This window comes from Cricetulus griseus, chromosome 4 (genome assembly GCF_003668045.3).
Source record: "Cricetulus griseus strain 17A/GY chromosome 4, alternate assembly CriGri-PICRH-1.0, whole genome shotgun sequence".
NCBI lineage: Eukaryota > Metazoa > Chordata > Mammalia > Rodentia > Cricetidae > Cricetulus > Cricetulus griseus.
Window position 1 is genome coordinate 54,190,027 of NC_048597.1, and position 12,251 is coordinate 54,202,277.

General features: G+C 46.9%; 1 protein-coding gene across 1 annotated transcript in view; it reads left to right on the forward strand.

The window, feature by feature from the left end:
• Nucleotides 1-12,251, forward strand: part of Pdia5 (protein disulfide isomerase family A member 5) — an 89,821-nt gene that overhangs the window by 33,388 nt on the left and 44,182 nt on the right. Inside the window, exons 5-7 of the mRNA XM_027412770.2 lie at nucleotides 160-205; nucleotides 3,789-3,881; nucleotides 7,806-7,866. Of these exons, the coding sequence (XP_027268571.2) occupies nucleotides 160-205; nucleotides 3,789-3,881; nucleotides 7,806-7,866 (200 nt within the window). The remainder of the gene's footprint in view (nucleotides 1-159; nucleotides 206-3,788; nucleotides 3,882-7,805; nucleotides 7,867-12,251) is intronic.

The window sequence follows — 12,251 nt, forward strand, 5'->3', positions numbered from 1 at the left end:
GAGAGAGACAGGGATGCAGACAGAGAGACAAGGAGACAGAGAGAGAGAGAGAGAGAGAGAGAGAGAGAGAGAGAGAGAGAGAGAGGGAGAGAGGGAGTTTTGACAGTGTGTGTGTTAGCTGAAGCATGTTAAAGTTAACACATTTTCCTTATTTGACAGGGATGGTGCCTTTCACATGGAATATGACCGAGCTGTGACGCTGAAGGTGAATTAGCCTCCCTCCCTCGCTCTCAGTGGGGTGGAGCCTGAGTGGACGTCAGAAGCTTGGCAGGTCTCCCTGAAAGGAGAAAGGGCAGGTTGCACAAGGGGCCTTTCCTCACCACCTGAGGGTCTTTATCATTAATGCTGATGTCAGCAGAGGATCTGGCCATGTTTGTAGCTGTTGACACAAGGGACACCCAGGCCTTGTCAGTGAATGCCTAGGAGTCATTAGCGAGGCAGCTGATATCATGACCCTCCTCTCCAGAGATCAGGGTCTCCTTTTGCTCTGGCTTCAAAACCACCTCCTCATCTGTGAGGATACTCACAGTGGCTATCCATAGGCTGAAGGGCACGGACTGCCTGGTGTCTGAATAAGCACAGTAAGTGTGGGGGTTGGATTGGCACAAGGTGGGATGTGGATGTCACCAAGTGTTCCTGCTACAAGCCCCATCTATGAGTAGGTGGAAAACCTACATAAGGATAAGTGTGGCTCTGAGCCTGCAGGTGCCACCTGGCTCTCACAGAGGAGCTGCCTTTCCGCTGCCCTCAGCTCTCTTCCAGCGTCAGCATCCTCTGCCTCACACCATCATATTACTTCTGGTCCAAGGGCAGGGTTCTTCTCCGAGCTCCTGTATCTCCCCCTGCCCCATTTATTTGCTTTTTGCCACACAGGGGAATGAACTTAGGGCCTCATGCCTGTTAGGCAGGTCATCTACCATGGTGCTACACACTCTGCCCTGTCTCTCTTTCTACACGTACATCTCTTCCCAGTTGTTCCTACCTGTTCACCTATCTGTATAGTGGTCAGTGCTCAGCTCCCTCTGCCTTTCTCATGGGTCATTTCTTACCTACCCAAACTCCTGTATTTAAGTTGTGACAGCTGTACCCTCTATGGCAGTGGTTCTCAACCTTCCTAATATTACCACCCTTAATGCAGTTACTCACGTTGTGGTAACCCTCAACCATAAAATTATTTTTGTTGCTACTTCATGTCTGTAATTCTGCTACTGTTATGAATTGTAATGTAAATATCTGATATGCAGGATATCTGGTATGTGACCCCCAAAGGTGTTACAACCTACAAGTTCTGCTTTATGGCCTTCTGCCTGATTCTGTACTCTCTCAACACCCATGTAGACACTTAGAGATTTATTTGTTTGGCCTTCTGTCTTTTCTGTTGTGACATCTACTAATGTCCTTGGAGAGAGAACGTATGTTCCCCAGGAGCAAAATGTGATTGGGAAGCAGGATGGGTGAATTGCTCACACATCCATAAAAGAAAGACTGGTTTGTGATTGGACCTCCAGAAGGTCTGCCCTGGAGTCACAGAGCAGGAATAGTGCTGTCCAGAGCTCTGTGTCAGGGAAGTAGCCAGAAGCCCAAGGACAGACTTGTCACAGAGTATCTGGTGAAGGGGGTAGAGTCATCTGTCACACTCCTGTATGTAGGCGGTATCTCTTTCTGCATCAAACAATGGGCTAGAGAAGTAGGCTGAGCATTGGGTAGGTTCAGAGGTTTTGGATTCAGAATGGGCAGCCATAGTCATAGGATCTCCAAACCCATAGGGTCAAGAGAGACCAGGGCAGAGAGAGGTATAATATTCATCCTGATGATGTGGATTTCTCAGATCCAGCTAATGATGCTCCAATAATTGAGGGTGGGCTCCCAGGTTTGGATTCCCATGATGTCTCGTTAAAATGTGGAAAGAACCTGTGGGTGGTGTTGAGCATCAGTTAAATGAAATCGGTACCCACACAAACAGCAGGATTCCAACCAACATGACTGTTTCAATTGTTTCCTTTCTGTATCCATATCATCTTCTTTTGTTTTGTTTTGTTTTGTTTTTTTCTTGATTCTGGGTAGAGATGAGGTGAGGAGGTTGTGCTGGAGACAGGACTCCACCCCACACCCCATGAAGAAGCACCTCCTGACCAGTCATGGGTTCTTGATCCCCCTGATGGGCTACTGAATTAGTGTATGCACATAGCAAGGTGGTCCTGACTTTCCAAACTAGCGTCTGATTTTGTGTACTCTAGATTGAGAACACCCTTACTAGGTATTTGTAGAATAGCAGGCAGGTGGGCACCCGCTAGCATCGGTTTCCCCTGTCAGATGGGCAGATGCCTCTGTAGCTGTGGTGAGTATAGGTTTTGGAAAGGAACCATCCATTTCATTTGGCTTACATGGCCCTGATGAAGTATTTGCAAAGGATCAAGGAAGGGTAGAGCTGACTTTTGCAGTGGCAAAATGGCAGTCCTTCCCTTGCTAGGAGGGCCTTTACAATTCATTTAGACAGACAGGAAGTGCTATGGGATGCAGACCTTCTAAATGTGTGTCCCATCTCCCCATAGCAGCCCCTTCCACATAGGGGGTTCCAGAAACAATAAACTTCGCCTCTGTAAGGGGTGTTTTCCCTTCTCCCCTCAGACCACCACCTTTCTTTCCTTATTCTCACCTTCCTCCTCAGCCCCCAGCTTGGCATTTGCTCACTGGCACTTGATAAAGTTGACTAAAATAAGATTTTTTTTTTTAATGTTTGAGTATTTTGCTTGCATGTCTTATCTGTGCATCACATGTAGACAGTGGCCACAGAGGTCAGAGAAAGATGTTGGATCCCCTGGCACTGGAGTTACAGAGGGTTGTCATTCATGTGCTTGCTGGAATTCAAACCTGGGTCCTCTGGAAGGGGAGCCAGTGCTCTTAATCAACGAGCCATCTCTCCAGCTCCCCCAAATAAGCAATCTTGCTTCGTCAAATCGGGACTCTGAAGATCCTTGTGTTTTGAGCCGGGATGGCTGTTTCCCTTAGCCGTGAGTGGATGGGAGTAGACGGTATCACCTTTTCTGGTTCTCACCATGAACATCTTCCCAGTCTGAGGGGAAAGATGATGATGTCCTTTCTGTCTACACCAAAAAAGTGCTGTGGAGGGCATAGGCTGGACATTATCCTCTCCGGTGGAACCAATGGTTCACATAATGAAGCCCAGTGGGCTTTTTAGCCTCGTTGTCCTGATCCAGAAGTGTCCAGGGAAAGAAGTCACAACATGCACCAGGCCATTGGTGGTGGGCAGCCTGGCTTGGCGCTTCCCAGCCCTGGCCCCACTGACTCACACCAAGTATAACCAGGTTGAAGGCTCTCTATCAGCTGTGTAGAACATGGACTCCCCAGCAAGTGATAAGTGCTGTGATTTCTTACTTAGGAATTGAAAGTAGAGGGGCTTAGGGATGTGGAAGGCGGCCTTTGTTCAGTTGAGTAGAAAGGCTTCCTGGGGGAAGATCTGTAGTTGAAGCCCTGGAGTGTCTCTGGCTGAAGAAGCCTGCTTATTGTATTAAGGTGCAAGGTAGAGATGCATGTCCATGTCAGCTGACCAGTGGTGCCAAGTGATTGAAAAGGCCTGGGGGAAGTGCTGGGTCACTTAGTGGTGATGTCCAGGGACAAGAAATATTTCCCTCTCCAAGCAGGTGCCACCTGTAGTCCCATGACTGGCACTTGGTGTGCCTGGATATCCAGACAGGTAACAGAGTAGGTTTTTGGGTCTGCCAGCCCTTCCATTTCCCGACTAAAGTCCTTTTCTTTTTCCCCTTTAGTCCCTAGTGGCCTTTCTGAAGGATCCTAAAGGTCCCCCACTGTGGGAAGAAGATCCTGGAGCCAAAGATGTTGTCCACATTGACAATGAAAAGGTAATCTATTCCCTGTTAACTTCTGATGGATACTAGAGCCTTCTGTACCTGACTATCTCATCCCAGGAGAGATAGCCAGGCGCACTAGCCCATGTGCACCGTCCTTCAGGCGAAGGAGGCTGCTCTGACTCCATGCCATAGCCAACAGGAGCTCCCGGGTGACTGCCTGACACATATTTCTCCACTGTCATATTTAATATGCTCTAACATGTTTAGCTGTTCCTTGGCCAAGTAGATTTAATTACCTCTGTTTACACTGTAAGGCAGATGTTGCTGGGGACAGTTTTATTTTTTTATTTTTTATTTTTTTGTTTTTCCTTTGAGTCATGTGTAACTTTGAACAAATTCTTTACCCTCTGGAGCTGCATTCTCGGAGTTGGCAGGACTTGAGGATGGAAGGCTGAGTCTTGTTTATGCTCACGAGTTCTTGATGACTTAAACAAAGCTTCGGTCAGCCTTCCCAACCGGATGTGCTTCTGTGTAGCCTCAGACCTCACTGGTATGGTGTCCTGTCTATGCAGCTGTGTCTTCACATGGGGGGTGATATCACATGGTCTGAGGCAGGCAGCACACACATGCATGCACACGTGCACACCCCCACACACACTCAGAATTTGCTCGTGGTCGCAATTAAAACATAACTTTTCCTCTGGCTCCTCTCACCTTTCATTTAAATTATTAACCTCCTTTCTCCTCTCTCTCTCTCCTTCTCTCCTTTTCTTTTTTTTGAGACAGGGTCTCTATATGTAGCCCTGGCTGGCCTGGAACTCAGAGATCCTGTCTCTCTGTTTTTAAGTGCCGGGCTTAAAGGCATGTCTAAAATTTATTGACTACTCTTAATGCTTATTAACCCAAAAGGAAATGATGTTTTGTTTGTTTGTTTGTTTGTTTGTTTTTTAACTTTCTGGAGGATTGGATTGAAATCATATATGATCATTGTGGCCTGTCTCCTGTCCATGAATCAGGCTTTTTTTTTTTTAAGATTTATTTTATTTGTACTTTATGTGTTTTGCCTGCATATATGCAGTCAGATACCCTGAAACTCGAGTTACAGATGGTTATGAGTTACCATGTGGATACTGGGAAGTGAACCTGGGTCCTCTAGAAGAACAGCCAATGTTTTTTAGCCACTGAACTCTCTCTCCAGCCTGGAAAGAATCAATTTAAAAGTACTAAGTGTCCACATTCTGAGGCAAAAAAAGCGTCAGGTTTATCACCTACAAGGTAAAGAGTTTTAGAAAGCATCTGGCATTGGGGGGGCAGGGAGAGTGAGGTACAGGTGTCAGGAGTATACACGAGTTCTGTGAAAAGAACATCACCCAAACCAGTTGCTCCACCTGTGACCGAATGGTAAACCGCACTTCTTTGGAAAGCAGTTGCCTGGTACCATCTCATCCCCAGAGTCACAGTCACATCCTGAGCATCCTATTACTGTCTTCTGTAACTGTAAGAATATTAAGTGTTTTTTTTTGTTTGTTTGTTTGTTTGTTTTTTTAACCCCTGTCCATAGTCCTGTTGTTATTCTCTGTGCTGTTTTCTCGTTCATTAGTCTCTTCTCAAGCTAGAATCCCCACAAACAGTAAAGGCTCGGATTCAGTTGTTCTCAACCTTCCTAAAGCTGTGACGCTTTAATACAGTTCTTCATGTTGTAGTGACCCCAACCATAAATTTATTTCATTGCTACTTCATAACTGTAATTTGGTCCTGTTAGGAGCTGTAATGTAAATATCCGCCAGGCAGCCTCCAGAGGGGTCGGAACCCACAGGTTGAGAACCGTTTGTTCTATGTTCAGGTTGAATTAGTGGTTTAGTTTTTAAGCTTAGCGTTCCATACTTTTCAGCAATTTTATTAATGATTTTTGTTGTTTTCAAGACAGCTACCACTATGTAGCTCTAGCTGTCCTGAAATTCAATAAGTAGAGTAGGCTGGCCTTGAACTCACAGAGATCTGCCTCCCAAGTGCTGGGGTTAAAAGCACGTGCCAATAAGTCCCATCTGTGAACCAAAATTTTTATAGGCTAGATATAATAAAATCTTTTCTTCTCAGATCCTAAGATAATTTTTAAAGTGCATCTTTTATCCCCAGTTGGGGCCAAATATCTGTGTGAAGGTTGTTAGGATCAAAATGTAATCATGTCTTAAGCCCTAACCCCTTCTCAAATAAAAAAAAAAAATGAGATAAAGCTATGATGGAGGGATCTCTCGTGTTCTTGCCTGATAACAAGAGCTACTGACAGTGACTCCCCAGAGCCATTTTACAAAGGCTGCCTCTGCCTTACTCAGGGATGGTTTGCAGAGATGCCTGTCTACCTGGTACTGACTACGTCTCATTACTGAGCTCAAATACCTAACTTACATAATCTTCATTTACCTTTGAAAGCATCTCTTTCGTTCCTGTTCGTTCCCTGGCTTGCAGACTCAGGATCTAACCACTCTCAAATAAAGGCCATGATTTTTACTCCCAGTGTTAAGAATCAAGCAGACTTACTCCCTCCGAGCTCCGTCCCTGCCTAAACACCATGGTTTCTTAAAGCTTCCCTCTTTGGTTGTTATTTAGGTTAACATCCGATTACAATTCTGTTTTAAAACAAGTGCCTAACTCCTCTGTGAAAGTAAATAAGGGTTAGCCTTTCAGGGTTTTTTTTTTTTTTTTTTTTTTTTTTTTTTTTTTTTTTTAGAGAGTGTTTTAGATTCCCGAAAAAATTAAAATCTTCTTTTATCTCGCTTTAGAAAAAAGTCTAAGTAATACCCATTAACTGTTAAATATTTAGAAAGTACAGCTTATGAGTAAAATCACCCTGTCTGTCTCTTCGTTGAGAAATGGCTCACTACTGATGTTTTTGGAGGCTTCCAGGCTTTTAAGCTAATGCATACATAAATATGTTTACTCAGAAGAACGTCATTACATTTATATGTTGTTTTGTAACTGCCCCCCCCAGTATAACATGCACATCTCACTGTGACATTAACTATTCCTCTCCACTGTCTTAATGCTGCAGTTGTGCGGATTCTGCCATCATTTATTTACTTAATGCCATGTTGCTGTCAGGAAGCTGCGTTTTGAAATTTTCTCTTATTTTCCTTATTATTCAAAAAGAAAAAGCCTCTAATTTTCCTCTGAGAAAGCTGGCTACAGGAACTTATTGTAATCAAAATATGCTCTGTAGCAGTGCTTCGCTGCAGCCCTCAGCAGGCTGGATTTCCTCATCCTTTACCAGCTCTCATTCTGATCAGTTCTTACAGCATTGTGAAAACCCTTTTTTCTTTCTCTGTCTGCCACGTTTATTTAGCAGGTCATTTTATATTACCTAATACTGTCCCAGGCGCCGATCTAACTGTTTCACAAATACAAATGATCTGCTTATGATGCCCTGGGTTGTCCTTCAGGACACTGTGGACCCAGAGGTGAGGGTGGGACCTGTAGTAGTGTTGAAGCCTGGGAGGAGATTAGCCCGTGTGGGCTCACCATCCAATACCTCAGCCAGCAGATCCCTGTGGCCACAAAGAGTAGTCATGAACACACTTAACTTCACTGAGACACAGTCTCTTGCAAAATCACATGGAAGGCTGGTCTTTTCAATAGTTTCATAAAAAAAAAAAAAAATGGCTCTTTGATGTCTTTGGATTTTGTAGATAGAACTGGAAGTTAGTAACTGGCCCTGGCTTCTTCACCTCACCCAGTGACTTGGGAAAACCATTTGTCCCCTCAGGCCCTGAGTTTCCTCATCTCTAATGATACAGTTGTCCAGATTAGGGCAGCCCAAGCTTCTTCCAGCTCCTGTTGGGCTATGGCTGAGTCTCACATGAATTCTGAGGCATTCACCCCCCATGCCTCCTATCACTGGGTTCTGGGGCACAGGTGGCTCAAAACCCCCATGCTGTCTCCCTGTGTATGACTTCCTGGTGTTTTCGTTTTGTGCCTCAGGACTTCAGACGCCTCCTGAAGAAGGAAGAGAAACCACTCCTCATGATGTTTTATGCTCCCTGTAAGTGAAAGCTCCTTGGCCACAGTCCATTCAAACTTTGCTGGGGAAGGGCAGCCAGGGTTGCCTGGGGCCCTGGCCTCTCTGCCTTTTGGCCTTCCTCTTGGCCTTTCTGACTGGCTCCCATCTTCCTGCTGTCCTCCTGCCCTCTCCACCCTGTCCACTACAGGATGTCTTCTCTACTTAGCTGTGTCTTCTCATGCCTTCCCATGCCTCTGGCCCCTGAGACTCCAGAGCATGGCCTCCATCTGAGTGTATGCTGTGGATCTATTGCTACTGCCCACCAGCCTTTGGGCTTGCCACTCCTCACCACCCCAAGCCTGTCCCTCTGGGACACCAGCTCCCTCAACACTGCTGGTGTCATCTGGCAGGACCAGGGGACCAGGATGAGGGGAAGTGGGACCTGGGATTTGGGCTCCATAGCTGTATGAAGCCTGAGGCTGTGGGAAATGGCAAAAGGACAGTTGAGGTGGCAGTGGGAAGACCCAGGTCTGACGCCAGCTGGCTCTCAGTGAGCCAGATGAGCTTAGCCAAGTACTCTACCTCTCTGGGCTCAGTTTCCACACTTGTCAGAGAACAGGCTTTCCCACCTTTTAACTGCATTTCACAGACTTGAAAAGATCACCACCCTGCACTGTGAGTATATGTAAATTACGTGTAAATAAGCTGATTCTGTGTCACAAAGCCATACTTACCCTCACCACGTGCTATGTCCTGTACCAGGTGAATACTATATTCTGTTTTATTGGAAAAGTATTTGCTATGCCTGCTGCTTCATATGCCTCTGATGTAGATCAGTAAACTGTGGCCCCATTGCTCACTGTTTTTGTAATAAAGTTTTATTGGAACACTGCTATGCACATTGATATACTGTCGGGCTGCTGGACAGCCGATTAAGTACTAGTAACAGAGAAACAGTCTCAAGAGGTACTGTCTAACCACTCCTGCAGTCTCATAGTCCCTACTCATAGTACAATTGGAACCTGGTAAGGCTCTAAACTATGACTCTGGGACTGTACATGCCCTTCCAGAAACCAGAGGGGTTTGTCAGCTGTGGGAGGAGGTTGTGCCGAGGAGTTTGCGTGATGGGGTAGCTGGCACAGTCTGTGGCACCTGACTTCTGTTAACTCTAGAAAGCCTACCTCACTTCCATCTTTCTGGAAGCTCCTTACATAGAGGCCCTTTCCCTGTTCTGTGTGCATTGGTGTACACCTCTGGTCACATGCCACTTTGGAGTTCTGGGGGCTTTGCCTGATTGAGTCTGTAGTTTGTTTACCATAACAACAATTCCTGCCTAGCTCCAGCCTTTTCCCAAAACACTCTTGACCTCAAAGGTGTTCATGACTATGGGAGGAGCCCAGTTAGCCCATGTCTGAAGTTTCACCATGGCTCCCTCTCTGTTCATGCTCACTAACTGGTCCCGGCAGTTTTTTCTCTTTGCTGAGGCCCTTATTAATCATTCAGCTGCAGAGTGCTCCCAGAAATCACCCTTCCTCTCTGGAACCTGGAGGAGAGGGTCTCCTTTAGCTTGTCTCAGCCTCCAGGACTCTACACATGGATGAAATGAAACTGCAGAACTGGGTGTGTGCGCTGGTAGGCAGTGCATGTCGGGAGGCGGGACCAGGGTACAAGCCACACAAGGTTCCCTGTAACTCCATCAGTCATTGTAAAAGCACATCCACTGGCACTTGCAGCCCGATGTTTGTGCCATCTGCCCCACCCACTCTCCCAGGCTTCCTGGCAGTGGGCCTGTGCTGCTCATCACAGCAGAGACTGTCTTTAATAATAGAAAGCTGGGGCTAGAGGAGTTGGGAGCCTCAGAGGTGTCACAGAGCATATTAGTGGTGGGAAGGGAAGAAGAAAACTGACTCGCTAAGTTAAACTTCCCATGGAGGGTGAGATTGGACAGCCTCCAAGGTCCCAGAGACCCCGGGTCTTTTTGGTGTGTGTGTGTGTGTGTGTGTGTGTATGTGTGTGTGTGTGTGTGTGTGTGTAGTGAAACAAACAAACTCGGGCTTTTATTATGCCTAGACCAACCCAGCCGCTGCGGCCCTACTCCTGGGATTCACAGCCGTCCCTTCACCCGGCAATCTGTCAGGACTCTGATCTTCTGATTACTTGTGGATGAATAAACCCAGAGACAGTGGGAGCCTTTAGCTGTGACGAGGCATCTGGGTCCCCAGGCCCTGCTGCTTTCTCAGTAAATGTTTGTTCACTGAATTAATGAGAAAATAAAAAGACTGTCTGCTCTGGGTTTGGGACTGTGAGAGTGATAATTAGTCTTACCTCTTCCCCTATGTTGCAGTTGGATCCCCGAAAGAGGAGTTTAGATAGGAAGCGTGGCACCAACTCTATTTTTGTAGTTAGATTGGAAATGGGGTTAGCCTGGGGTTTCCTGTTCTTTCTCATTTCCCCAGGACCTTCTTTATGCACAACTAGTGGCCTCTGCCCTTGGGACAGAAGGAAGTACATTTACCAAAGGCTAAATATGGGTAAAGTTGGAAGAGAAACCATACCTGTGGGAATAGGTGGCCGGTTGTTCCTGGTGGATGACTGGGCAGGTGGGCAAACACACTTAACTGGCTGAGAAAGGCAGTGAAGTATGAGAGAAGCAACATATGTACTCCTTGTTTTCTTCTTGGATGGTGTGGCATGCCTTTCCTCCTGTGGAAGTACTTCTCTCTCTGTGGATGAGGAGCTGACTGGGAACCTTTGTTGACCTGAGATGCATCCTAGGCATTGAGTGACTCCTGCTGGGTTAGGCTCTGCCTCCTCTCTGGGTAGCTCTGCACAGAACCCATGAGGCAGGCATTGTCTTCACAGACAGGAACACTGTGATTCACATAGCCAGAGTCCCATAACCCTTAAGGGACACTGAGGTTCACTTGCCCAGCATCCCACATCCCTCAAGGGGTAAGGGCAGACAGATGACGATGTGGATTTTATTCCCTGGAGCACAGTGTCTCTGCTCTGCAGTCTACTGCTTACCCTGCCGTGGTCTCGGCTTGTGTATTTCCACTAGAGCACTGTCCTGTTTCCATTTTCCTCTGGGAGTCTCCACAGTGAGGGTAGTGTCATCTTCCCACATTTTGGCCACTAATTAGTGCTCAGGCCAGGGTGAACAGACAGCAACAGAGAGCCACTTGACTTCCCAGGACAGGTGCTACACCATTTCATAAGCTCAGGGTTGGTAGCCTGTGGTAGAGGTGTGCATCTAGGTACCTATCTATCAGGCGGGGATGCTGGGGAGAAGGCTGTAGGGCATTGGTGGTGGTCTGTGTCACAATTTCCTGTGTCAGTTTCTCTCCTAGTAGGCTTGTTATCAGGAAGGGTTGGATAGTCCCAGGAAGAGGACAGACAGATACACACACACACACACACACACACACACACACACACACACACACACACACACACACACACACACACATTCTCTATGCCTCTGTCTGCCCTTGGAAGTTGAGTTCCTCCTACTTGGGTTCTTTGCTCACTACCTTCCAGGGTGTGAGTGTGTCAGCCTGCCACCGATTGAGACATGACCTTGCTCTTTGAGACAGAACCCGCCTGACTTAGTTGCAGGCAGCCCTGGATCCTTTGGCCCTCAGATACACCTCTCAAAGCTTCCTTTGCAGCAGAGTAGCTGTCAGAAACGGTAGCAACTTGGCACGTTACAATTCCTGGTGACTGAGCGAGCTGGACCTCATGCCCAGTGGGGTCAGTGCAGAAATGTGGCTTGCTCTGATTATATTTAGATGAAGGGGCAGGCTTGTATCAGGCTTACTGTGAAATAGTAGTGGATATTTGTTTGCCACAGATATACCAATGCTGGTGTGGGGGCATTACCACCCCAAGAGAGGAATGTGACCATTTAGATCACAGAAAGCTGAGAGCGCAGAGCCACAGGCTTCTGTGCAGAGCTGGGAAGGCTGGGGGTCTGGTTTCCTCCTTCCCCATTTGCCAGAAGGAGAGACAGCCCAGAAAGGAGTTAATCTAGCCAAGGCCATCAGCAGGCAGAGTAAAGATCAGTGCCCTAACTCCTTATCCTGGCCTGGTGCTCTTCCCACCTGCAAGAGCCAGCACCTTTCATGCTGGGGCTGCCTCTAGTTTATTGCTTAATTATGCTTGTAAATGGAGAGAAAGGAGGCATGAAAATCCCCAAAGTCGTTGTACTCATAGTCACAAATTTTCCTTTCTAGTGGCATTTGACTCTGGTTCATTTGCCATCCCTGACTAAGTAAGGAGGGCAGCTTTTAGCTGTGCATGTAGGAGGCTGCTCTCAACATCTGTCCTGGCTCCCCACATTGCTATGGAGCAGGCCAGCCATGCTGGAACATTGTGGGCTTTGCCCTCTCTTTGGCATCTTTGCTTATCCCATCTGAGATCCGTGG